Genomic DNA, 25,850 nt, shown 5'->3' with positions numbered 1-25,850 from the left:
TCAATTTGAATCAAATGATTTTTTATGAAAAAGAAATAACTCATGCAACTTTAAATTATGTATGCAAATCAGTTGCATCAAGTGGATTTATCATTTTTACTTACATTTTGAAGACACTTGGGAAGTCCTTTTACAGATGAAAGCAACATACCACTCACAATGAAAGTCACTCAACATTCAAAGTATATTCAGCCAAATCTCAGTCTATGTTTTAGCTCTGAGACTAGGAGGTGAGATGTCTTCCCGGTTCCACATTGCATTATACATGTGATGTGTACTTCGGGGTTCACATTTGCATCCTCCATATGAAGAAAGATTTTATCTATTTCTATTTAATTTCAACCATGGGAAGATTTGTCTTTCTGTTTATATCTCATAAAATTGCCTTTTCTATAAATGAAACAGAAACTACAGCTATTCAGCTTTTAGAGAAAATGTACCCATCGAAGTTTTACCTTATTTTGTCTTTTTATAAAATATAAACGGCTTGCCCAATCTGAAGTATAATTCAGTCCCAAATCACTCCTCTCTACTCTATATTGAAACACACTGTCTTCTTTCAGGAATTAATCAGCCTAGGTGGGATGAGACGACAATAGACTCACATATGATCCCTTGACTGAGGCTCAAGTTTCTAGTAAAATTTTCCACTGGCTTCTCACGGTACTGTTCTTCAAATGGAAAGATAATTTGCTGGACTAAGCAAATCCTAAGATTGCAATTGCCACATAATGTGATTTATCCCCTTATTCCATCATATGAGATTCAAATATTCTACTGGACCATTTTTTACATGAAATATCAGAGCAGATAATCAGAGAACTGCAAGGCATTTATTGAATATACTAGACTTCAGACAGAATTTTAAAGTAACTTTCATGAAACTTTCTAATTGATTTCTGATTTCTTTTTTTTTAATTGAGATTTTTTTTTTTCATTTTATTTTTTGGCTACACTGCACTGCATATGGTAACTTAGTTTTCTGATGAGGGAGCAAACCTGTGACCCCTGCAATGAAAGTGCAGAGTCCTAATCACTGGACCACCAGGAGTTCCCTCTAATTTATTTCTTAGGTACATATAAAAATGGACTAAAGCAACCATCTGCGTCATTTACTAAGTATAGCAGATGATGTTTGTTGCCTATTGTGTATCCATTTTCTCTCTTCTTTATTCCTAAGATGCCCTAATTTTTTATTGAATTATCTTCTCTTCTACAAAATCGAGGGAAACCTGACCATATTCTGTGTTCCAAAAAAAGGCTTGTAAGTTGTTTAAGCCAATTCGCCTTGTTGGTGATTGGTTTAGGAATGAACACGCAGCCAATGAGATCTGAGAAGTGAGCTGCAAGATGTTTTAGAGAAAGGAAGCATGCACAAGAACTAATGTGCTGGTCACTGCTGGTAGCCATTCTATGACTGTCAGGGAAATCAACATGCAGAGAAAGGGAAAAGGTAAGGGCAGAAAGAAACACCACAGAGAAATTGAGCCAGGGCCTGATTATAAGACACTTAAATGTCAGCTTAGCTTTGAATGTCTTGCCAAACAAGCAAACAAGGGTTTATTATTAGTGCAGGACTGCCATTCCACAGAGCTAAAAACATTCCTACTAAAACATTAAGTGGGCCAGGTACTGGCCGTTTAGAAAGGAGAAATTAAGCTTGGACTTGTTTGTGGTCAACTTAGAGCCATATAACCACATGGTTTAGGTGCCCCCAACACATATCCATATCATCCCACCAATATGTAGAACATGGCATCTGGGAAACGGCAACTTGGTGCTGTGTATTCTAACCAAATCTCGTAATTAGAAGAAAGAATTACAACACAGAATGGCTCATGCTATCAATCCACACCTCCGTTTTGTTCCTGGCAGATCCTATAAACTTACAATAAAACAAGTGTCAATCTAATCAGATGTAATGCACTTACAAAGTTCACATCCTTTTGAAGAGGGTTTACTTGTCTGTATAGTTGTCTTTGCAAAATTTTTCCTCTTTGCAATATTTATGTACACTATACAAGTTAGCATTGCAAATTATTTCAATTTTAAGTTTTTAAAATAAATAGACTATATTGTCATTTTCCGTTCACAGAAGTGATCAATTTTCATTCATTTTACAATGTTTTTAATGGTTAAACTGCAAAAATACATTCACTGAGTTTACATCTTCACATATTTTATAGTACATTTTATAAAATGATTTATTTCTACTTTCTAAATCATACTTTCATAACAATACTTAATATTATTTTTTTAAATAAAAGTGATTTGAAAACAAGTTTGGGAACAAAAAGATAATCTAATTTTCCAAAGACCCTGATGCTGGGAAAGATTGAAGGCAGGAGGAGAAGGGGACGAGAGAGGATGAGATGGTTGGATGGCATCACCCACTCAATGGGCACGAGTTTCAGCAAACTCTGGGAGTCGGTGATGGACAGGGAGGCCTGGCACACTGCAGTCCATGGGGTCACAAAGTGTCGGACACGACTGAGTGACTGAACTGACCTGAATTTTCCTAAAAATAGACTCTAAACAAAGGTAATTGTATTAACCTTTCTTACCCAAATTTAACAGTACATAAAATAAATGTGACTACAAATTAAAGGCAGCAAACATGGTATATTTTTATTATTGGAAAGCATAGAATACTACTGAAGAGGTCCAGCAAGCCTGAGTTTATGTGGTTGGACTAATGCAGTAATTGCAAGTTTTCCCAGTAGACAGTTTCTTTCTGCTTAGTAAAGATCACAGAGAAAGATATAAAATCCCATTTTCTAGAGGTAGTAGCAGACAGAAAGGAGATCTCTCCTTGATTCGGTTAAGTAAGTAAATTGCTATTCTTAACCCCCCCCCAAAAAAGTGAATATTTCATTATCATATGAATCAGTTTAAAATACAGCAAGAATATATTATGTCTCCAACTTCATTGCAAAATTTTCTTTCTTTTTAATTCCTTTTATGATAAATATTTATCCCCATTTAACAAAATATAGAACAGAACAAGCTGGACATTGAGATTCTGCTAAAATCTTCTACCCAGCCTCCAACCCCAATACTAATAATTTATAGAGAGAGCAAAAGGTAAAAATCCAATATGCTGAAAGTGAGGGCTTACCATAGTAAGTGAGACGCCCCCTGGCAACATTTTTCCCTCGTGAATTCTCAGCAATGCATTCATAGGAACCTGAATCTTCCTGTTGGAAGTTGGGAATTTCAAGCACACCACTGAACTTCCTTAACTTAACTTTACTGGAAAAAGGCAGTCCATCACTTCTTCTCCAATTAATCTGGGGTACAGGACTATGAAGAAATTTATCAAGTTATTTGCTATTTAAGCAATGCCTGGAAGCCTTTTAGGCTTGACAAAATAAAAGTTTTGTTAGGATAGAATAAAAATGGCACAGATTTTTCAAATGTAGAAACAGTCAGCTATCAATTACTAAACCTGCAAATGCAAACTCTTTAACTCGATATTTTAATAAAATAAACTTTGCATTTTCTCGAGTTAATTAATAATTTAGAGAAAATGCATTCCCACAGTATTACAATACAACAAATGAACAAGCGAAAGAAAAATAACACCAATTTAGTTTATGAAATTAGGCAGGCACAGTCGTTTACTGCAAATTGCCTTTAAAATTTCAAACTAAATTATATATGTGAATTTCCCCTCTATTTTAATTTTCCTTTACTTCTAAATGAAAGAAATGTTTAGAAAATAAGGAAAAGAAGAGTCTGTCAAAAGCTATCTTGATCTCTCACAGCAACCAAATGTTTCTGCATATCGGTGTAAATGTTATAAAACTTACTTTCCAAGGGCAAAACATTCCAATTTCACAGTTGAACCTTTAGCTGCTGGAAGAGTTTCTGGAAACTGAACTTCTATTTTTGGCTCATATTCACCCATGACACCTGTAAGCACACAATACAAAGTTAATGGTTTCAATGTTTCCTTTGGAATTCTCCCATTTTTCTTAAATAAAAAATTTTTTGCTCTATTTTGAAGTACTTCCTCCTAATGATTTAAATTACTGACTTGCCATCTGGTAGGTACCTTTAGAAGTTGTGTTACCTTGGGCCAAATATACAATATCATTAAACATGTGGAAACTTTGGATTCCATGATTTATAAGTTATAGCTTACAGAGGAGTTTCAAGAAAACAACTAGACCTTTTTTACATTATATAAAATGGAAGGCTTTTTTATTCTGTATTCAATTTGGAAATTCCTAGTCAAACTTCAATATACAATATACTATGACTTCTTAAAATATCCTAAAGAGCAAAAATTATGGGAGGAAATTTACTTAATGGTACCCTGGTAGCACAGACACCAACCTTAAACTTATTAAATAGCTCCCTGAAGTCAAGAAATGGTAATGTAATAAACAAGAAAGGTCAAATTCAATTATACCTGACTGGAAAGAAGTACTTAGATACTTTGTGTTCATGGCATTGTGCTGTATCAGATATTGTTTTGTGTAACTGGGACAGTACCCAGGCTTATAAATCTGCTTTGCAGTTCATGGGCTCCCTTGAAACAATCACTGAGGGGCTAAAGAAACATATGTTTTCCTTTTTCCCCCTCAAGTTTTAGTGAGGTATGACTGACAAATAAAGACTGGATAATGTCATTTTTTAGGGTGCACAAAATGATGAGTTCATACGTGTATACATTGTGAAATAATAACACCAGTCAAGTTAATATATTTAACACCTCGCATAGTTACTATTTTCAATTTTTACAAATAATTTTTTTTCTCTAGTGAGAATATTTAAGATCTACTCTCTAAGCCAATTTCAAGTACACAACACAGCATTACTATAATCCCTATGCTGGTAGGGGTAGGGGAAATGAGGTGATGTTGGTCAGATACACTGACCAAACTTTCAATTATAAGATGAATAAATTCTAGGGATCTAATGTACAATTTTTCCCCTTTAATTTTATTTATAGATGCTTTTTAACCTATAACAAAATATCTAGAACTTTAATAATCTCAGGCTGGCGAAAGTCAAGATGGGTGACATCATGAGAATACAAGGTGACCCCCAGGCTTGGAGGGTTCATATTTGGTTTAAGGCATAGTGCCACCATCTTGAAATTCTTTAAAAAATTTTATAAGCAGTTCCTCACTTTCAGTCAGTACCAGCCCCTGCAAACTGGGAAGCCAATTCTGAGTAAGAATTACATTACAGGTTGATGGAATCATTTTAGCTACTATACTCATAAATATTTTTTGTTCTGAAAAAATAAAAATAATTCTGCAGGATATACTTTTCACTTTTCCTAATTTGTTTTGTCTTGTATTCGCAACGGCGTTTCCAGTTAGACTTGCCCCTTGAAATTTTTCCTACCGTCAGAACGAAGCACCAAAGGCGTTGGGGAGCCCAGCACTCTGTCATTTGTCACTGCACTAGTCACCACACACGTGTAATTGCCCACGTCAGACGGCTCCACTTTGGCTATGTAGAGGTGGCCTGTCTCTTGAGAGACAAATCTCCGACTATCTTCTTCGACAAATGACGGATATTCGTTGAAGATCCAAGCATATGACAGTTCTAGTAAAATTTTTAGAGCAAAGAAATTCCATCAAGAAGGAAAACCTTCTATAATATATTTAAAATATCTGAAATCACCTTTACTGCAAAGCAACACTTAGTGTTTTCTTGCAGGTCATGGAGAGAAACCATTACATGACATGATGCTGTGTTCATTCTGCATTCTATGGAGGTCACTGTCGACCCACATTCTTGTGGGAGCAATATTATCACTGGCCTCATTATCACTACTCTAGATACTTCCTAACAAGTTTCTCTGGCTTGTCTTGCTCCCTTTTAATTTGTGTCTCCACACTACATGCTCTATGATTTCTCAAAATTATCAATCTCATCATGCCACCTCCTGCTATAACACTTCCGGCAATTACTCGGTACTCTTTGGAATAATGAAAAATTGCTTACCTTGAAAATGAGACCATGCATGATTAAGCCCCTGCTTATTGCCTTAGAAGTTGAGAAGCCTATGAATGTCTCCTGTTTGTGGGTCTTTCCTTTATACATGCTGCTCTCAGAGCCTGTACTGTCCTTTTGCTCTGTTCAAGGCTTTCCTCCCCTTTCAACACCCAAAGCTCATTCTGTCGAAATAACTTATAACTGTTTTTCGAAGATTGGTTCCAACATCATGAATCACCTACTCAGAGAATTCTTCCTTATCTCTCATTCTGAGTAAGTGCTTCTATACAGAGCAACTCTATGCTGATATTACTTAAATTACTTGTCACTTTTATATAACGATCTATTTACTTATCTGTCCTCCCACCACTTGGCAAATAAAAAGAGATGTCAAATTTTAATCCTGCTTGCCTTCCTCTTCTAAAATTAGCAAATGGAAACATCCAAAAACTTCTAACTGTCCTCGATAAATATTTATTGAGTTAATTAAGATAAAATTATGTTACTAATATCTAAATCAAGTCCAACATTAGTTTTCCTGAACTTTGGGAACAAGGCAACTCTCCCTAAAGGAACTGTTGTTCTCCTCCTCTGTGATAATAAGGGCTAAATATTATGCTGCTTTGTTCTAGATGCTCATGTTTTTCAGAAGCAAGTCATTATGTAAGTATAGTTATTGTAGTTGGCTTATTTAGTTTTTTCTTTCTGTGGCGGTGTTTTCTTTTACAGTTTCACTAACCTTGTAGCACTGCTTCATACTGTAATGCCTTCCAAAAGCATCTTTAAAGACCAGATGCAATAAAAATCAATTTTAATGAATAACAAACTCAAAGAAATGTATTAAAGGCATAATTCCAATGGTGTAGGGTCTCTCCACTTGTTAGAGGGAGACTGGGTGAGAGTTACTATGGGTTTCAGAGGAAGGAGAGATGACATTCTTATAACTGAAGAACAGGTCCTAAAAAACAGGAGAATATTCTGACATGAAGGGATAAAAGTGCTCCTGAGGGAGGGAAAAGAGCATGTAAAAGGCAAACAGGGTGAAGAGCAAGCACCTGGTGAAAATGAAAAATGACGGTCTCTCTTCTGCCTTCAAAGCAACTGGGAATGTTGGACGATTCTAAAGCTTAGCAATTCAATGTCAAACTGTGCAGATGTTCAGAAACATTGATTTGTAATCGTGAACTGAGTGAGCTTTACATCGGGCTATCATATCAGCAGAGTGTTTCATGAAATTCTACTCAGTCATGTGATTTGTTTGTTAAATTGTATGAAAACAAAAATGTATCTCCAACACCCACTCCACACTTGGTCTCCTGCCTATCCTGATGGTGCTTTCTCTTGTACTAGTACTAAATAAACTACAGAGCTAAACAATGTTGTAGGCTTCCCTAATGGCTCAGTGGGTAAAGAATCCACTGCAATGCAGGAGATCTGGGTTCAGTCCCTGGGTTGGGAAGATCCCCTGCAGAAGGGAATGGCAACCCAGTCCAGTATTCTTGCCTGGAGAATCCCATGAAGAGAGGAGCCTGGCGGGCTACAGACCATGGGGGCTCAAAGAATCAGGACATGACATGACTAATCAGGCTTTCTTTGTTTTAAAGAAAGCAAAGCAAAGCAATCTTATTCTGCTTTTTGAAATGTTTTATTCATGAAATCAATATGATTGTACCTCTCTCTTTAATCCAGAGAGAGTAAAACTTCTACTGCTCCCTGACAGAACAGGCTGCTTCCAGCTAACGAAGTTCCCCTAGGGTGTTAATGCTGCCATCCTTGCAGGATTCCTCACAAGGGCGACTAAGGCTTGAGGACTCCCCACCAGAACAGCCACGATGTTTTCAGAACTGTGCTCTGGCATTCTGCCTGCCCAAGTCTTCCTTCCCTATCTTTGTTCAAAGCTTTCAGAGCTGAATCTCAGGCTGAATCTCCCTTGACCCATTGCTGCTCCCTTCCTCCTTATCCTTCACAGGCACTTTTTCTGTTTTGTTTGCTTGTTTATGCTTTTTTTAAATGTCTGATTCTCTGATCCCATCTCGTAGTCTGTCTCTTAGGAAACCTGAATTCACACAGTGTTGCTGAAATTGAGCAACACACTATCTTCCTTTATTGAGGGGTATTTAAAAACTGCCTCTCCAGTCAGATCTGGAGGAAACATTTCCATTCACTCACTTTCTTTCAGGCAACTATCCCTCTCCACTACTTCCATCAAGAGAGTCCTGCTCCTCATCCCCCAAGCTCTTCAAATTTACAAATTGATCTTTGGTTTATTCTTAGTGTTTCAGCTGGGAAAGAATCTACCTGCAAGGTGGGAGAGTGGGTTTGATTCCTGGGTTGGGAAGATCCCCTGGAGAAGGGAAAGGATACCCACTCCAGTATTCTGGCCTGGAGAATTCCAAGGAGAGTATAGTCCATGAGGTTGCAAAGGGTCTGACACAAGTGAGTGACTTTCTCTCTCACTTTTCCACTTTTACTCTTAGTACCCGTCCTCTAGAGAAGTCCAGACAAATCAGTATCCCAGAGTCAGTGTAAGCCTATCTTGATACCTAACTCATGCCCCCTCAAAGAAGAAAAATTTCCACCATTTATGTAATCTTTTTGGGCTTAGTTATTGATTTCTTATTGTTCAGTCACTATGCTGTGTCCAATTCTTTGCAATGCTATGGACTGCATAATGCCAGGCTCCTCTGTCCTCTACTGGGTTTGCTCAAATTCATGTCCACTGACGCTATCTAACCATCTCCTTCCATGCTGCCCCCTTTTCCATTTGCCTTCAATCTTTCCCAGAATCAGAGTCTGTTCCAAAGAGTCAGCTCTTCACATCAGCTGGCCAAAGTATTGGAGTTTCAGCTTTAGTAACAGTCCTTCCAATGAATATTCAGGGTTGATTTCCTTTAGAAATGACTGGTTTGATCTCCCTGCTGTAGAAGGGACTCTCTAGAGTCTTCTCCAGCACCACAGTTTGAAAGCATTGATTCTCTGGCTCTCAGCCTTCTTTACGGTCCAACTCTCACACATGTACGTGATTACTAGAAAAACTATAGCTTTGATTATACGGACCTTTGCTGGCAACTGATACCTCAGGTTTTTAATACACTGTCTAACTTTGTCATAGCTTTCCTTCCAAGGAGCAAGTGTCTTTTAATTTCACGGCTACAGTCACTGTCCGCAATGATTTTGGAGCACAAGAAAATAAAACCTGTCACTGCTTCCACTTTTCTCCTTCTAGTTGCCATGAAGCTATGGGACCAGATGCCATGATCTTAGTTTTCTGAGTGCTGAGTTTTAAGCCAGCTTTTTCACTCTCCTCTTTCACTTTTATCAAGAGGCTCGTTACCTCCTTTTCACTTTCTGTCATTAGAATGGTATCATTTGCATATTTATGGTTGTTGATATTTCTCCCAGAAATCTTGATTCCAGCTTGTGGTTCATCAAGCCTGGCATTTTACATGATGTACTCTACATAAAAGTTAAATAGGCAGGATGATAACATATTGCCGTGATGTGCTCCTTTCCCAATTTGGAACCAGTCTGCTGTTCCATGTCCGGTTCTAACTGTTCCTTCTTGACCTGCATACAGGTTTCTAAGGAGACAGGTAATGTGGTCTGGTATTCCCATCTCTTTTAGAATTTTCCACAATTTTGTTGTGATCCACACAGTCAAAGGCTTTAGCGTAGTCAATGAAGTAAAAGTAGATGTTTTTCTGGAATCCTCTTACTTTTTTGATGATCCAGTGGATGTTGGTTCCTCTGCCTCTTTGAAACACAGCTTGTACACTGGAATTTCTTGGTTCACACTCTGTGGAAGCCTAGCTTGAAGGCTTTGGAGTATAACCTTGCCAGCATGTGGAATGAGTGCAATTGTATGGTAGTCTGAACACTCTCTGGCATTGCTTCCTTTGGGATTGGAATGAAAACTGACTTTTTCCCGTCCTGTGGTCACTACTGAGTTTTCCAAATTTTCTTACATACGAGTGCAACAGTTCATGGTTCACATACTGTTCAAGCCTGGCTGGAGAATTTTGAACATTATCTTGCCAGCATGTGAGATTAGTGCAATTGTGTGGTAGCTCTAGCATTCTTTGGCATCGCCTTTCTTGGGGATTGGAATGAAAACTGACCTTTTCCAGTCCTGTGGCCACTGCTGAGTTTTCCAGATTTGCTGGCGTATCGAGTGCAGCACATGAACAGCATCGTCTTTTAGGATTGCAAGTAGCTCAGCTGGAATTGCGTCACCTCCACTAGCTATGTTTGTAGAAATGCTTCCTAAGGCCCACTTGACTTCACACTCCAGGATGCCTGGCTCTAGGTGAGTGACCAAATCATCTTGGTTATCTGGGTCATTAATACGTTTCTTGTGTAGTTCTTCTGTGTATTCTTGCCTAGTTTTCTTAATCTCTTCTGCTTCTGTTAGGTCCTTGCCGTTTCTGTTATTGTGCCCACCCTTGCATGAAATGTTTCCTTGATCTCTCCCATGTTCCTGATGAAATGTCTAAGTCTTTCCCATTCTATTGCTTTCCTTTGCACTGTTCATTGAAGAAGGCCTTCTTGTGTCTCCTTGCTACTCTCTGGAACTCTGCATTCAGCTGCATATATCATTCCCTTTCTCCCTTGCTTTGCACTTCTTTCCTTTTCCTCATCTATTTGTAAAACCTCCTCAGACAACCACGTCGCCTTCTTGCAGTTCTTTTTCTTTGGGATGGTTTTGGTCACCATCTCCTGTACAATGTTACAAACCTTCGTTCATAGTTCTCCAGGAACTCTGTCTCCCAGATCTAATCCATTCATTCTATTTGTCATCTCCACCATATAATCATAAGGGATTTGATTTAGGTCATATGTGAATGGTCTAGTGGTTTTCCATACTTTCTTCAATTTAAGCCTGAATTTTTCAATAAGAAGCTCATGATCTGACCTACCAGCAGATCCAGGTCTTGTTTTTATTGACTGGATAGAGTGCCTCCATCTTTGGCTGCAAAGAACATAATCAGTCTGATTTTGGTAGCCTTAAACCACTGTACAATAACCCACCTATTGGAATATGATATAACTAGAATAATACAGTGGTTTTCCTCCACTGCTTCCTCCAAAGACATCCTCAGAAAATTAAGAAGGATAAAAAAAAATCTAACAACACAAAATACTAACGCTAAGGTTTTGAGCTGGAATAAGCAGAGGAAATAGGAAAATCAGAAAGAAATACCACTGTGGAGATAGGAAAAAGGTTGTCCTGAAGAAAAGATTTTGAGACTCTAGGAAGATAACTTAGAAGCAAATGCCTAACACATGGGCAGAAACCTAGCAAACAAAAGTTTAAAAAGAGATCCCGGGCTTAATAATGGTAGACAGGATAGTTTGCATTCTTTGAGTTTATATACTTTTACTCTAGAACATGTCTGCCAGGAGCCAGCGTAAGGAACTCCGCCCTTGGCAAGGGTCATGAGGAAGGAGGCTCAGCATTACGCAAAGGTGAGATTGAGCCTCAGGAGACCCCCTGTTCCCGAGCATCTACCCCCAAAACCAGAGTGCCTACTTTACTGTTTTATGCTCTCACCTATACCTCGGACTTTACGGGGGGCTGACCCGCCACCACCTCTCTCGGAGAAGGAGTTAATTTGCAGCTCCAGTTAATAAAAATTCCTGGGTGTGACAAGAGTGTTTCAACTTATAAACTCCTCTGAAGCTTCTCTAGCCTGCCTGAGCAGGTTCGTCAAGCCACATGTGATTGTTTATAGCCTCCCAACCGTGAGAGGCACAAGATGCTTTAAAACTTTCTAAATACAGAATATTTTGAGAAGTCAGAAAATTATTAGTATAGTATAGTGGGTTGATTAGAAATTATATTGGTGAAGGGTTTTTCATTTGTTGAGCCAATATTTGCTGCTAAATCTCCATATTCCCTGCCCTTATAATGAATATAACTAGCATATAGGAGAAATAAGTATTAACCTTTAAGATTAATCATGTTAAACTTTAGGCTAAGTAAATTCCTTTCTTGATTGTAACCCACTACACCCTCACCCTATAGGAATGCAACTTTATCTGGTACCTTCAGAGGGTAGTGCCTGGTTTAAGAAAAATCACCCCTGGGAAATAAGTTTTTTGGCTGACCGTTATCAGAAAGAAAGGATCATAAAATATCAGCAGGCCTCATGGCGAGAAGATGATGTAAAACCCCTAAGACCTTTTTGTATACATTTATATGAAGCACCTGATTTTGATAAAGGTCAGGACTGCTGACCCCCGCGTGACTTTAAAATTTCCATTTGTCTCTATGTGTAACAAAAGGTATATAAGCAAATCTAAAAATAAAGAAATTGGATCAGTTTCTGGAAAGACTGATTCCCCCGTGTCGTTCTTTCTTGTTCCCTGTTTTTCTGGCTGAATTCCCATCAGGAGCGTGGGTGCTCACCAAGCCTGCTAACTTTGCCCTGGCATTTAAGTTCCACGTGAGAGGGAGCCCAAGGTAGGGCACTCTCCGATATTCAAGTGGGCGCCAGTGGCCTACGTAGGTGGTGCAAGCTTCTTGTCTCGAAGCTTTATTGGTATCCCACGTAAACCAAGTTATTCAGCCTCTTTTTCTCCACTAATATTTCTCATTACACTATCCGTTTCTAATCTCTCTCTATATCTGTAATTAAATAAATTTTTTCCTAGGACGCTGATTCCATCTCCCCTTCGAATTACCCTGGATCCACCCGGGCTGGACCCTGGCACATGTCTACATCCTAATCCTTAAATTCTGATTATGCTAGCTGGTAGGGCAGGAGAGACTCTGAAGATGTTAATACATTGAGGGTGTTGCGATGGGACATTTATTTCAGATTATCTGGGTGGGCCCACTGTCACCACAAGGGTCCTTATAAGAGTGAAGCAGGAGGGTCAGAGTCATTGAAAGGATGTGTGATGTCAGAGGCAGAAGTTGTAGTCAGAGAAAGATTACTTCATGATGCTAAATTTTTTGTTTGAAAATGAAGAAAGAGGCCACAAGTCCAGGAATGCAATGACTTCTAGAAGCAGGAAAAGACAAGAAATCAGATTTTTCCCTTGGATCTCTGGAAGGAAAGCACATCTGCCAACATCTTGATTCTTAGTCAAGTGAAACTGGCTTTGGACTTTGGACCTTCAGAACTAAGATAGAAGAAATCTGTGTGTTTTAAGCCACTAAATTCATGGTGATTCATTACAGCAGCAAGAGGGAAAATAATACAAACAACAAAGGAAATCTGCAGATGTGATCAAGCTGAGACTCTTAGATGGATCTGGAATTCTGAAATGTAATCCCAAACATCCTAACAAGCAAAACGGGGAGACAGGAGGGTCAGAGCCGTAACCAGGAAAGCAGAGAACACAGTGATGGGATTGCTGGCTGACACCAAGAGCCAACAAACGTGGGTAGCCTCTAGAAACTGCAGAAGCAAGTGAACGCAGCCCTTTATTTTAGCCCAGTGAGACCTGTGTTGGACTTGAAGGAGAGAAGAATATAGCACCTCACAATATGTCTGTTTGGCATAAGGATCACTTTAAGTTGGTTATTTTTAAGAAGCAGTACTTAGGTAAAGCTCTGAAAACTGAGTAGAAATTATCCTTCTGTAAGAAATGTTTACGTTGATAAGGGGAATCTCTCTCTGTGCCAGGAAGAAAAGGATGACTAAGCTCTAATCAATGTGGAATTTAAGAACTGAAATCTACATAACGGTCTTCATCTTGTTGACCATACTTTTCCTGACCACCTCCCGCAACAGCTGTCCTCCTCCCCAACCACATTTCCTTCTGTCTTTCATCTGGAAATGTTAGTGAAGGTGGTGACTCTGGCCATTACAGGGAGTTATTCATTTTTCTTGGGTCTCTTCAATATACATATGAGATATATGCATGTATACTCAGTCGAGTCTGACTTTTTGAAACCTATGGACTGTAGCTCAGCAGGCTCGTCTGTCCATGGGATTTTTTCAGCAAGAATACTGGAGTGGGTTGCCATTTCCTTCTCCAGGGCATCTTCCCAACCCAGGGATCTAACCTATATCTCCTGTATTGGCATGCGGATTCTTTACCACTAGCACCACCTGGGCTATCATATATAGAGTGTGTTTATATAATATATGTGTTTTATATTTAAATTCTGCTTGCTTTTCTTCTGTTCATTGGTCTCTTATTATGGGTGGGGGGTATCTAAGCCAAGAGGCTGGAAGGCTGGAAGGAAAACTATTTTTCCTCCTCCACAGGTTTCTGACCTGCAGCATTGTGAGATAATAAATTTGTGACATTTTGAGCTATGAAATTTGTGATAATTTGTAACAGTGGCAACAGGAAACTAATACAAATGATGATGACAGTTCCAATGAAGTGTTCACTATGTGTTAGGCGCACTCAATGCTACAGATACAATTTTCAAAGAAAAGCAAACAACCAGGGACAAAGAGTGGAGAAAGCCTACCTGGCTAATGACTAAGGAAGAAATAGCTTTTACACAATCTGTTTATATGATCAATACAAGTAGGGAGGGGTAATTCCAAAAGAGATATTAAGCTACAATGAAACCACAAGGCAAGTGAATTAGTCAGTGTTCTATATAAAGATTCAGTCCCTCAAAGATTTATGGAAAGAAATCAAACCTATAGTTATGGTATATACTGTCATGAGTGGTACACAGAATTTTCTAGTACCAACCTACCTTTCTTTACAGACTTTCTCATTGAAATGGAACAAAATATAACTTTTATGTCTTAGAGTGAAGAGAAAGAAGATCTGCACTATTTCATTTGTTGCCTGTATGTCTATGTTAAAATATATACGGTGCCACTCTGATTAAAAATGTTAGAAAATTATGCAGTTCACTGTATTCTGAAAAAAGAAAAAAAAGTACCTGGCATGGCATAATACTCTCAGAGTTTTATTCATCACAAAAATCTGCATTTGCAATAAATGTTAATTGCATACTGCAAAGTAAAATGTATATCAAATCAGCATTCTTTGGAGACTTTTCAACATCATTTTATGCATGATGATAAATACAAAGCTATAATAAAAATGATAATTTTATATACTCAAACAAGCTAGGCTTTATGAAACCTTTCCCAACCTCTTGTGTAAATCACAAGCCCATTATGCCAAAACTTCTTGGCCTCTGGGCTTTCTATTAACAATGTTACATGAATATTGGGAATGAGAAATATTTCTTATTAGAGAACAAAGAGGTTTTACCAATCAAAGCCATAAATTAACAAAATGCTGTACTGAACCTCAGCTTTCTAAAAAGTAACACTTGATGAATGACATCATTCCTCCAATCACATGCCTTCCTGAGTCACTTAAGTGTAAGGCCAGTCAACTTACCATGAAATATGTCACCTCAGTGTTTACCTGGAGATACATTAATACCCATATTACTGACACTGAAGGGTTTATTTCCGGTTCCATTATAAAATTCTATTATGAGAGATATCCAATCCTTTGTATAGGCATTTTCTAGAAGAAATTCTGTCAAACAGAATTGCAGTTGAGCAGGTCTGTGCAAGTAACTTAGGCGATTTTCTGTGGTGCCAAGTGGAAAGTGTGACCTACTTTAAAATAAGACATTTAAAAGGGTCTGAGAGCTTGCTTGATGTCACTCAAGATTTTTAACACTGATTCATGCAGTTGAGAAGGAAATTTTGCTAGTTTACACATGACAGCACAATGACAGAGGATCTAGGGCAAATACCATATATAAAAATCTAAAGCAATGGTAGACAAGTGAAAATCTGAGTTTCAAAGGATCGAGGATTAGGATAGAAAAGTCTGCACCTTGAAGCAGAAGGCATCTATGGCCACTCCTAACATTTCAATATCTTGTCTTTCAAAAGTTGTTTCATAATATCTTTTGGTGACAATATTACTTATACAGGTTTCCAATCCATTCTGATTTACAGGCTTACAGGCTTGGCTTGCGAAGGTCCCAGGATTAGAACAATGATCAGGGAGGAAAAACACTGAAGGTGACATTTCTTTCCTCCTCTCATACCAGGTGGCCACAGGTCAGCAAGGAACAGCTAGGAGGTCAAGCCCAGACTGCTCCCTGCTTTGTGAACTACATCTTCTGGAACATACTCACACCTATTCAGTCATCATCGTCTAAGGCCACTTGCAGGCTGTAAGAACAGAGTGAGTAGCTGACGCAAAGACTACATGGCTCAGGAAGCTTCAAAGATTTATCTGATCTTTTTTTTCTTTAATTTGTTGACTCTTGTTTTAGGTTAATATTATCTCTAGACCAAACTCATGAGTTTGACGACCTCTTAGTGGTCTTATTTATTTTCACTCCTCCCTTCTTTATAGGGCTGTCATGTTCTTCTTTAGCAGAAAAAAAAAAAAAAAAAAGAATCACAGAGCTCATGCTAGCCCATTAGCCCCCTGTACTTCACATTTCTTTGTTTCTCTCTCTTGCTTTGGTCAGTACCATGAGGAAGCATATACCAGCCATTCCATTGTGTAATAACTTCCAAGGAATAAAGTAGTTCTGTGACCACTACTTTTGACTCTACTATTTTCTTTTAGGAACGGGGAGTATTTTCAGTGGGTACCTGTATCTTCCATCACATTCTGACTTGACTAGGCATTGCCATCCTTGTCTTCATTTTTATTGCTTCTGCTAGGGAAGCTCATATCCTAACAAATGCCTTCTGGGTATCATGGCTGCTAAAATTGATTTGGTGCCAAAGTGACACTCTTTCCTCCATATCTGTTGAGGCAGAAATGTGCACTGCCCTCTCTAGAGGCTATTTTTATTTTTCTTTCTACATACATGTGTGTGCCTAGGAGCTCAGTGGCAGCTGGCTCTTTGTGGCCCCATGGACTTCAGTCCTTCAGGCTCCTCTGCCCATGGAATTCACCAGGCAAGAAGACTGGAGTGGGTGGTCATTCTCTTCTCCAGAGGTTCTTCCTGACCCAGGGAATGAACTCGGGTCTCCTGTATTGTAGGCAGATTCTTTGTTATCTGAGCCACCAGGGAAGCCCACTTCTATATATGCATTCTTCCTTTTTCTCAAGAACATTTATTTATTTATTTTTTCAATGAACCTCCTCTCTCTCATCCTTAGTTCAAGTTAATTTTGGTGAGACTTTCTCCTTGCTACAAGGCAATCTCAAGAGGTAATACAAGTGGGAGTCAACTGCAGTGACATTCAATACTTAATGTCCAGAAATGATCTGGCGTAAAAGAGGAGACAGATTTAGAGATGGATTTGCAAAAACACTGGCAAGGCATTTACTGACATAGTTCCTTTGCAAGGGTGCAAAAGAAAAAGGATATTGCTACAGAAAGTGGTTCAGATTTTCATAGAAAATGAGATCTCACAAGGACAGGATGGAGTCATCATGATGCTTTTTGAGGATATGACAAGACTTCTCATGCCACAAACCCAATCAGCAGTTACTCATCCCCCAGCTTGTATGAGAACTGCTGGTATTACAATGACACTCAGGAAGAGAGTCACAAAATGGTAGTTAGAAGTTAAGAAAAAAGAGACTTTGGGGAATATAATTCATTTCTTCTTGACTTCCTCATCTTTATTATAAAAATGCACCTTTTCAGAGAGTTTAGATACTTTGAAAATGTTAAAAAGTGATTTTATGATTAGCTCAAATGCTATGACATGGAAGTTTCATTGTCATTACTTGCTTGTGCATGCTAAAAGAAAATGCTTTGTAACAAACACATTTTTGAACACTGCTACACTTGATACGGGCTTCCCAGGTGGTGCCAGGGGTAAAGAACTCCTGCTGCCGATGCAGGAGACATTAGAGACAAAAGTCAAAGCCTAGGTCGGGAAGATCCCCTGGAGGAGGGCATGGCAACCCACTGCAGTATTCTCGCCTGGAGACTACCATGGGCAGAGGAGCCTGGTGGGCTACAGTGCATGGGGCCACAAGGAGTCAGACACAACTGAAGCAACTTAGCGCATGCGTGCGCGCGCGCGCACACACACACACACACACACACACACGCTTGATATAGTGTGCATTTGGTGCACAGATCTTAAATATATGCCATATCCTTTTGCCCAGGTCTGCACTTGCTTCATCACTTACACTGAATAATGGATATTTTTAATGACTTCAGTGACAGTAAATAACATTTTCTTTTTAAGTGCAGCCCAAGAGAAGGTAAAGAGTCCTACAGCTCATGGGAGTGCTAATTGGAGCCAATTATAGTTTGATTGACCTGCCTTGCTTATTAAAATGATATGCAAAATTTACACTGCCTTTGCAAAATGGAAATTGTCTTTAGTACAAGCTATCTATGGGAAGGCCGCCTTTTAATGAATCTAAAGGTGGTGCTTTTGGGCTGTAATTCCCACATCAAACCTCAGAAGCTAATTCCAGACAGGGATTTCATGGGATTGCAAATGATACAAAAGAAGTCTATGGAGGAGGAAAATGTACAATAAAATAAACGAAATAATTAAGGGCTAGTTAACAAAGGAGCAGCATCACAATAACTCTGTCCATTCCTCATCAAGTCTCATTTTCTTTTATGAAAATTAAAATGATTTTCTTAAGGAATGTGTTGAGGACTTGATATTTCTCTTCTTACCATGTAGGTGATTTTTTTTTTAAGCAGAATAAATGTTCATTTTCACTGGTAAATAGAAACCAGGTTATTAGTAGGAGATGAAGTCATTCTGTCAAATCACAAGGGTCTTCGTACAGAAAACAATAAATGAGTTCTTAGGAAGGTAAAGACATTAATGTTTCTCTCTCTCTCACACACACAAACAGTACTACTACTTATCATTAGTAACATATCAAACTGTTCATCAAAATAGGGTGAATACCATTTAAAAAAACTTATTTTAAAATGGATCTTCACCCTTCCTGGTCTAGCTTTTCTGAGTGACAGATTTTAAAAAGTGGTAGCTCCATGATAAATTATAGTACTATAATAGTTTTAAGTCATCTCATTAAAAAAATCAAATGAAAATCAAATGAATCCAAATCAAATAAATATTTGATTATGGCAAGATGTGCAATTATGCCTGAATAAGCGAAATAAACATGATAACAACAACAACAAAAAACCAAGAGCCAAAGAAATCAATCACCAAAAGTAATTCCCTTCCTTCAAATCTGCAGGGCTCTATAAATGCCAATTTCTGTAGGCACTAAAGGGTATGCTCTGGAGATTTCATAGCAGCCTCAGGTTCAAGTCAAATATAGATAGAAGTTTGCAGGCTTTCAGAAAAGTGATAGAACACAGAGTCAGAAAAATAGCTTTTAGACCACCTCACATTTCTCTGCTCCCTAACACATGTATAAAGGCATACATCACCTTATTGAGTTTCACTTTATTTTGCTTTGCAGATACCCTATTATTTTCCAAACTGAGAGTTTGCAGCAACCCTGTGTTACATGAGTCTATTGAGGCTATTTTTCCAACAGCATTTCCTCACATTCTGTCTCTGTGTCACATTTTGGTAACTCTTGCAATCAATATTTCAAACTTATCATTATTATTATATTTATTATGGGGAACTGTGATCACTGACCTTTCATATTACTGCTGTAAGTGTTCAGAGCATCCACTTAAGACAGCAAATTGCTGGGGGCCAGGAAAGGCTACCCAAAATATGACTGAATGGTATATTGATTATTTTGAATTAAAGTTACTCAAACGGCCAATGCAGGAGATACACTCTGACCCTCGTTTCTGTCTCTCTGAAAGAAAGAAAGAAATGTCTCCTGGGAAAGATGCGCTCCCTGTGTCTGGAGGTAGAAGGACATCCTTATCACCACAGATAGGAATCTGGGGCCAAGAAGCTCATATAAACAAACCTTGTTATTTCCTTATTTTACTACCCGGAGCCCATACTTTGTTTAAATTCTTCACTTATTAAGAACCCAGAGCTTCAGTTTCTTTGTCCTGTCAAATCTTCACAAATGTACTGTTTCTATTTCTAAAAAGTATAACAGTGGCCTGTTTGGCCATTTCTGAATTCACTTTCTGAGCACATGAATTAAAATGTGTTTCTTTTCCTTTGGTTAATCTATCTTGTGCCAATTTAATTATTAGTCAAGCCACAAGAGGGTTTCCCAGGTGTCTCAGTAGTAAAGAATCTGCCTGTCAACGCAGGACACGAGGGTTTGATACCTGGCTCGGGAAGATTCCCTGGAGAAGGAAATGGCAAGTCACTACAGTGTTCTTGCCTGGAGAATTCCATGGACAGAGGAGCCTGGAGGCTCCAGTCCATTGAGTCACTAAGAGTCAGACAAGACGGAGCGACTAACACACACACAGTAACAAGGAAGGCTTGTGGAAGGCTGAGACAGGCAGAAAGTGAGGCTTCTTGTGCCAGTTGGGAAGTTGTGAAGGCAAAGGAGAGGTTCTTGAAGGAAATTACAAGTGCCACTCCACTGAAGACATGGATTATTAAAAATAAAAAAGCCCAACAGCTAATTGCTGATATGGAGAAAACTTTTGTGGTCTAGATAGAAGATCAACCAGCCACAACATTCCTTTAAGCCAAAGCCTAACCAAGAGCAAGGCCCTAACTTCTTTTCTTTCCAAGAAGGCTGAGTCAAGTAGGAAGATGCAGAAAGAAAAGCTGGAAGCTAAAAGAGCTTGTTTCATGAGATTTAAGGAAAGAAGCCATCTCCAAAACATAAAAGCACAAGATGAAGCTGCAAGGACTGATGTGGAAGCTGCAGCAAGTTATCCAGGGGATCTACCTAAGATAATAATTGAAACTGCCTACACTAAACAACAGGTTTTCACTGTAGGTGAAACAGCTTTATGTTAGAAGAAGATGCCATCTAAGACTTTGATAGTTAGAGAGAAGTCAATGCCCAGCTTCAAATCTTCAAAGGATAGGCTGACTCTGTTGCTGGGGATTAATGCAGCTGATGACTTTAGGTTGAAGCCAACAATCACTGATGATTCTGAAAATCTTATGGCCCTTAAGAATTATGCTCCATCTGCTACGTCTGTGCTCTATAAATGGAACAACAAAGCCTAGACGACAGCACGTCTATTGACAAAAGGGTTGACAATACTTTAATACTTTCTGAGACCTACTGCTGAGAAACAAAGACTCCTTTCAAAATATTACTGCTTCTTGACAAGGCACCCAAGAACTCTGATGGAGATGTATGAGAGTCTTGCTGTTTCCATGCCTGCTAATACAATGTCCATTCTGCAGCCCACTGATCAAGGGGTAATTTCAAATTTCAAGACATATTATTTCAGAAATACATTCTGTAAGGCTACAGCTGCCATAATAGTGATTCCTCTGACCGATCTGGGCAAAGTCAACTGAAAATCTTCTGGAAAGAATTCACCATTTTAGATATCATTATGAACATTTATGATTCCTGCTGCTGCTGCTGCTAAGTCGCATCAGTTGTGTCTGACTCTATGCGACCCCATAGACGGCAGCCCACCAGGCTCCCCTGTCCCTGGGATTCTCCAGGCAAGAACACTGGAGTGGGTTGCCATTTCCTTCTCCAATGCATGAAAGTGAAAAGTGAAAGTGAAGTTGCTCAGTCGTGTCTGACTCTTCGCAACCCCATGGACTGCAGCCTACCAGGCTCCTCTGTCCATGGGATTTAAGAAGTCAAAATATAAACACAAACAGGAATTTGGAAGAAGTGCATTCCTACCTTCATGAATGACTTTGAGGGTTCAAGACCTCCGTAAAGGAAGTAATTGCAGATGTGGTAGAAACAGTAAGAGAATTAGAAGTGGGGCTTGAAGGTGTGACTGAGTTGCTGCAATCTCGTGATAAAACTTTGACAAATGAAGAGTTGCTTCTTATGGCCAAGCAAAGAAAGTCATTTCTTGAGACAAAACCTACTCATGGTAAAGATGCTGTAAATTTTGTTAAAACAACAATAAAAGATTTAGAATATTACATACTTTAATATGTAATATTTGAGAAATCTGCCTTTTCAGAAGATTTCAGAAGGTTCTCTAATCCTGAAGGTTCTACTGTGGGTAAAATGCTATCAAACAGAACTGCATGCTACAAAAAAATCATCCTTGAAAGGAAGAGCCAATTGATGAGGCAAAGTTCATTGTTTTCTTATTTTAAGAAATTGCTGCAGTCATCCCAACCTCCACCAACCACCACCGTGATCAGTCAGGAGCCATCAACACCAAGGCAAGTCCTTCACCAGCCAAAAGACTGCAACTTTCTGAAGCCTCATAGATAGGTTAGAATTTTTCAGCAACAAGGTGTTTATTTATTTACTTATTTTTGGCCACACCGCTCAGCTCATGGGATCTTAGCTCGACAACCAGGGACTAAACCTGAGTCCACAGAACGAAAGCCCCAGGTTGTAACCAGTGGATCACTAGGGAACTCCCAGCAATAATTTTAATTAAGGTTAAAACACTCATTCCAAAAAATAAAGTTATTTCACACTCAATAAACTACTGTCTAGTATAAACAAGTCTTTTATATGTACTGAAAAGATAAAAAAAATCATGTGATTCACCTTACTGCAGTATTTGCTTATTGTTGTGATCTGAACTGAACCTGCAAGTATCTCTGGAGTCTGCCACTAGTGGTGCTGCCGACAACTGTCTCCAAAACGAAGTAAATTTTATGTTTACTATTTTAATTAATTTCTTTCCTTTTACTTTTTCAAACAAGAAACAATTATAATAAAAGCTTTAAGAGCAACTGACTCTTTTATTTGGCTCAATATATTTAACTGAAACAATACAAAGAAATGCAAAACAAAACCACCACCTGCTCACTTTTTCAAACATTTTGTTGCAAAATGTTTCTAATAAAGGAGAGAGGTTTCCTTTTGAAAAGGAAGAGCAGCAATTATGTAAGCTATTCTTCAGCTGATATAATGAAAAATTTTTTTTTTGGTGTGTTTGCTTGTTTGTTTCCAAGAAGCAAATATGCAGATCTGCAGTATAAGAGTATTAGATCTGGCCTTGATCAAAGTCAAGAACAAATATATCTAAAATTTTTAATCTGTTTGACATAAGTGTTCACTGATCCTCTTTCACTGAGAAGGATACCGAGCTTCATTCCTTCAACTTCTAATTCAATATTATGTCTTCTATTTATTTCCCTAACAATATTACATTTTTATTTTCAGAATAAATTCATATTAAACAAGTTGTCCTGCTGATTTACCCTGCTTTCTTTGATTCTTTTCCTTTCACATTACCTGAGGTGATATAAAGATTTCTTCTGTCAATTATTTTTTCAGCAGTTAATACTCTCTTATAAGCAAGAGTAATACATTTATTTTAGTTACCCTGTAGGATTCTAGTCCTCTGCTTCTAGACAGGTTTGCTGTCTTATTTGAGACCATTTGTTTAATGCTCTGGGAATTATTCAAACAGCTTATATTTGTTTTATACCACATTTTATTTTAACAACATATCTTCTGGGAAATTTATAAGAATGGTTATTTCTCTCACTCCTTTACTGTATTAATTCAATTAGTTGACCTTCAGCTCGCATGCAATGAACGACTTTCCTAGCTTCCAATGTGAATGTGTTAAATCAAAGAACATTTAACATGCCATGTTTTGGATCAGAGCTATATTTTATTTCTGTTGCTCACAGACACTTAAATTACTTGGGCTCCAATTAAAAAAAATAAATTTTATCTCTTCTCTATAGAAAAAGATTTTTGAATTCCAGTCAGAATTATCTTTCTGCACCACTTGTTCACAGAGAACATGTAAGAAGGCAAGATCTTAACACTGAGGATTCAGTCATCAACTCCTAGGAGTCAGAAGACTCACAATGGTTAACAGTTACACAGGATGGAAACTGTTCTGTCTTTTCTCCAAATTTCCTTTCAGCTTCATACAAGAAGATACAAAGGGAAGCTTTTCTACTGCTTAGCAAGGAGAAGGAGTAAATATAACACGGATAATGGAAACTAAGAGAGCTTGAAATATTGTTTAAGGATGACACAAATTTTGACCAAGCTATGTCTTTGATTGTGAAACGAACCTGAAATAAGCTTTGACCGTGTGAGGCATCTTTGGAAGAAAAGGATTTCTGAACTGGAATCATGGGATGGGGATTTATACCTGACTTTCTCTCATTCTAGGTATGTGCCTTTGGTAAATTCACTTAAAATATCTGGCCTGTTTTTTCCCCTTACATGAAAAATGAGAGGGTTGCATAAGATTGCCCTGCCTGCCAACCTGTAGGTTTTATGAGATTGCTCTGGTTGCTAACCTATAGGATATGGGTTCTTTGGGACTTGTGGAATTGCCATAAGACTAGAAAATACATATGCATCATCATGATGGAGAGACTGGACACATGATGTACTACAAAATATATAAAAAGGTTCTGCTATTTAAAATGTGAGTTATACGGTAATTAACAAAACTATACATTCAATTAGAAAGTGTTACTGAAGTCATTGTGACTTTTGGGTATCATGCATTCTCTCTCTCAGAAATACAAAAAGTAATAAAATCACCTGAGTATTTACTTTGAACCCGATACTGATGTTAGCAAATTAAACATATTACGTTATTTAATTTTCACAAAAGTCTATAAGGCAAGTCTACATACTTTTTACACAGACTTGGTAACCAGGACAATGAAGGAAGTTCCAAGTCATAAACAGTGTTAGAAGGATTTGAATCCATGCAACGTGGAAAGGCCTGGAGAAGGGAATGGCAACCCACTCCAGTATTCTTGTTTGAAGAATCCCTTGGGCAGAGGAGCCTGGTGGACTACCATCAGTCCATGGGGTCACAAAGAGTGGGACACAACTGAAGTGACTTAGCACCCAGCACCCAATGTGGAACAGGGGGTTCCCTGGTGGCTCAGACGGCAAAGAATCCACCTGCAATGCAGGAGACCAGGGATCGATCCCTGGGTTGGGAAGATCCCCTGGAGGAGGGCATGGCAACCCACTCCAGTAATCTTTCCTGGAGAATCCCCATGGACAGAGGAGCCTGGTGGGCTACAGTCCAGAGGGTTGCAAAGAGTCGGACACGACTGAGTGACTAAGCACAGCACAATGTGGAACAGAGTCGATCCCATGATACAGGGCTGTCTTCTCTGTGTGGTGTCTAAATCACGTGACAGCAGTAAAGTTTTCACGGTCAAGATGAATCCATAAATTCAAAAGGGTTGAGGACTATTTGTGTTTCAGATTCCCTTTATCCTTTAAATATCCTCTGTTATAAGTTTTATCTCAACAAAAGAGAATCTAGGGTAGAGGTTAAAAACAAAAGTTCCTGGTAAATTAAACCATAAACCATGACTAGAGTCCACCCCTAGTTCTGTCCCTACAGCTATGTAACCCAGGGCAAGGCTTTTTTCTTCTCAATGCCTCAGTTTCCTATTTGTAATATAGAGATATCCCATAGGTTTGGTGTTTGGACTAATTAAGAAAACACAGAGTATTTACAGTCATGCATGATAATTAGTGAAGGTTCAATAAATGTCTGTGTTTATTGTTTTTGTTGTTTTCCTCTTGTTTGACTGTCCTCTGTGGGGATCCTACAAAGAAGCTAAATATGCAAATTGCAGATTTTGTGGAGGAAACAGAAAGGCAGGACTGCACAGCTCAGAGACTGCAATGAATCAGCCCACCCAAATTCAAAGAGTAAAGATACAATTTTCACTGGCAGACCTAGGGAGCAGACCAAACCTACTGGAGGAGCTTAAGATGCGGGCAGCAGATGTCAAGCTCTAAGACGATGGTGTGCATGAAGATACTTGACTCCTATAACCAGCTAGGTTGAGTGGTGGGAGTTGCTTTTGATGGTGTTTTGATGCACTTTAAGGAGACACTGAGATATGTACTTCTGGATATTTAACTACAATCACACTTGAAAAACAGAACAAGACCTTGGCAATAAACTTCGCAAACAAAAGAACTGACAGAACTGGACAGAGCAGATTAAAATCATT

At 38.6% G+C, this 25,850-nt stretch overlaps 1 protein-coding gene across 1 annotated transcript in view; it reads right to left on the bottom strand.

The window, feature by feature from the left end:
- Nucleotides 1-25,850, bottom strand: part of CNTN3 (contactin 3) — a 408,740-nt gene that overhangs the window by 121,629 nt on the left and 261,261 nt on the right. The window contains exons 6-8 of the mRNA XM_015102330.4: nucleotides 5,362-5,565; nucleotides 3,813-3,915; nucleotides 3,119-3,303 (exon numbers count right to left, since the gene is read on the bottom strand). Of these exons, the coding sequence (XP_014957816.3) occupies nucleotides 3,119-3,303; nucleotides 3,813-3,915; nucleotides 5,362-5,565 (492 nt within the window). The remainder of the gene's footprint in view (nucleotides 1-3,118; nucleotides 3,304-3,812; nucleotides 3,916-5,361; nucleotides 5,566-25,850) is intronic.

The sequence above is a fragment of the Ovis aries genome, chromosome 19 (assembly GCF_016772045.2).
Source record: "Ovis aries strain OAR_USU_Benz2616 breed Rambouillet chromosome 19, ARS-UI_Ramb_v3.0, whole genome shotgun sequence".
NCBI lineage: Eukaryota > Metazoa > Chordata > Mammalia > Artiodactyla > Bovidae > Ovis > Ovis aries.
Note: the sequence above shows the minus strand (reverse complement) of the source record. Positions and strands in the feature narration are given on the sequence as shown.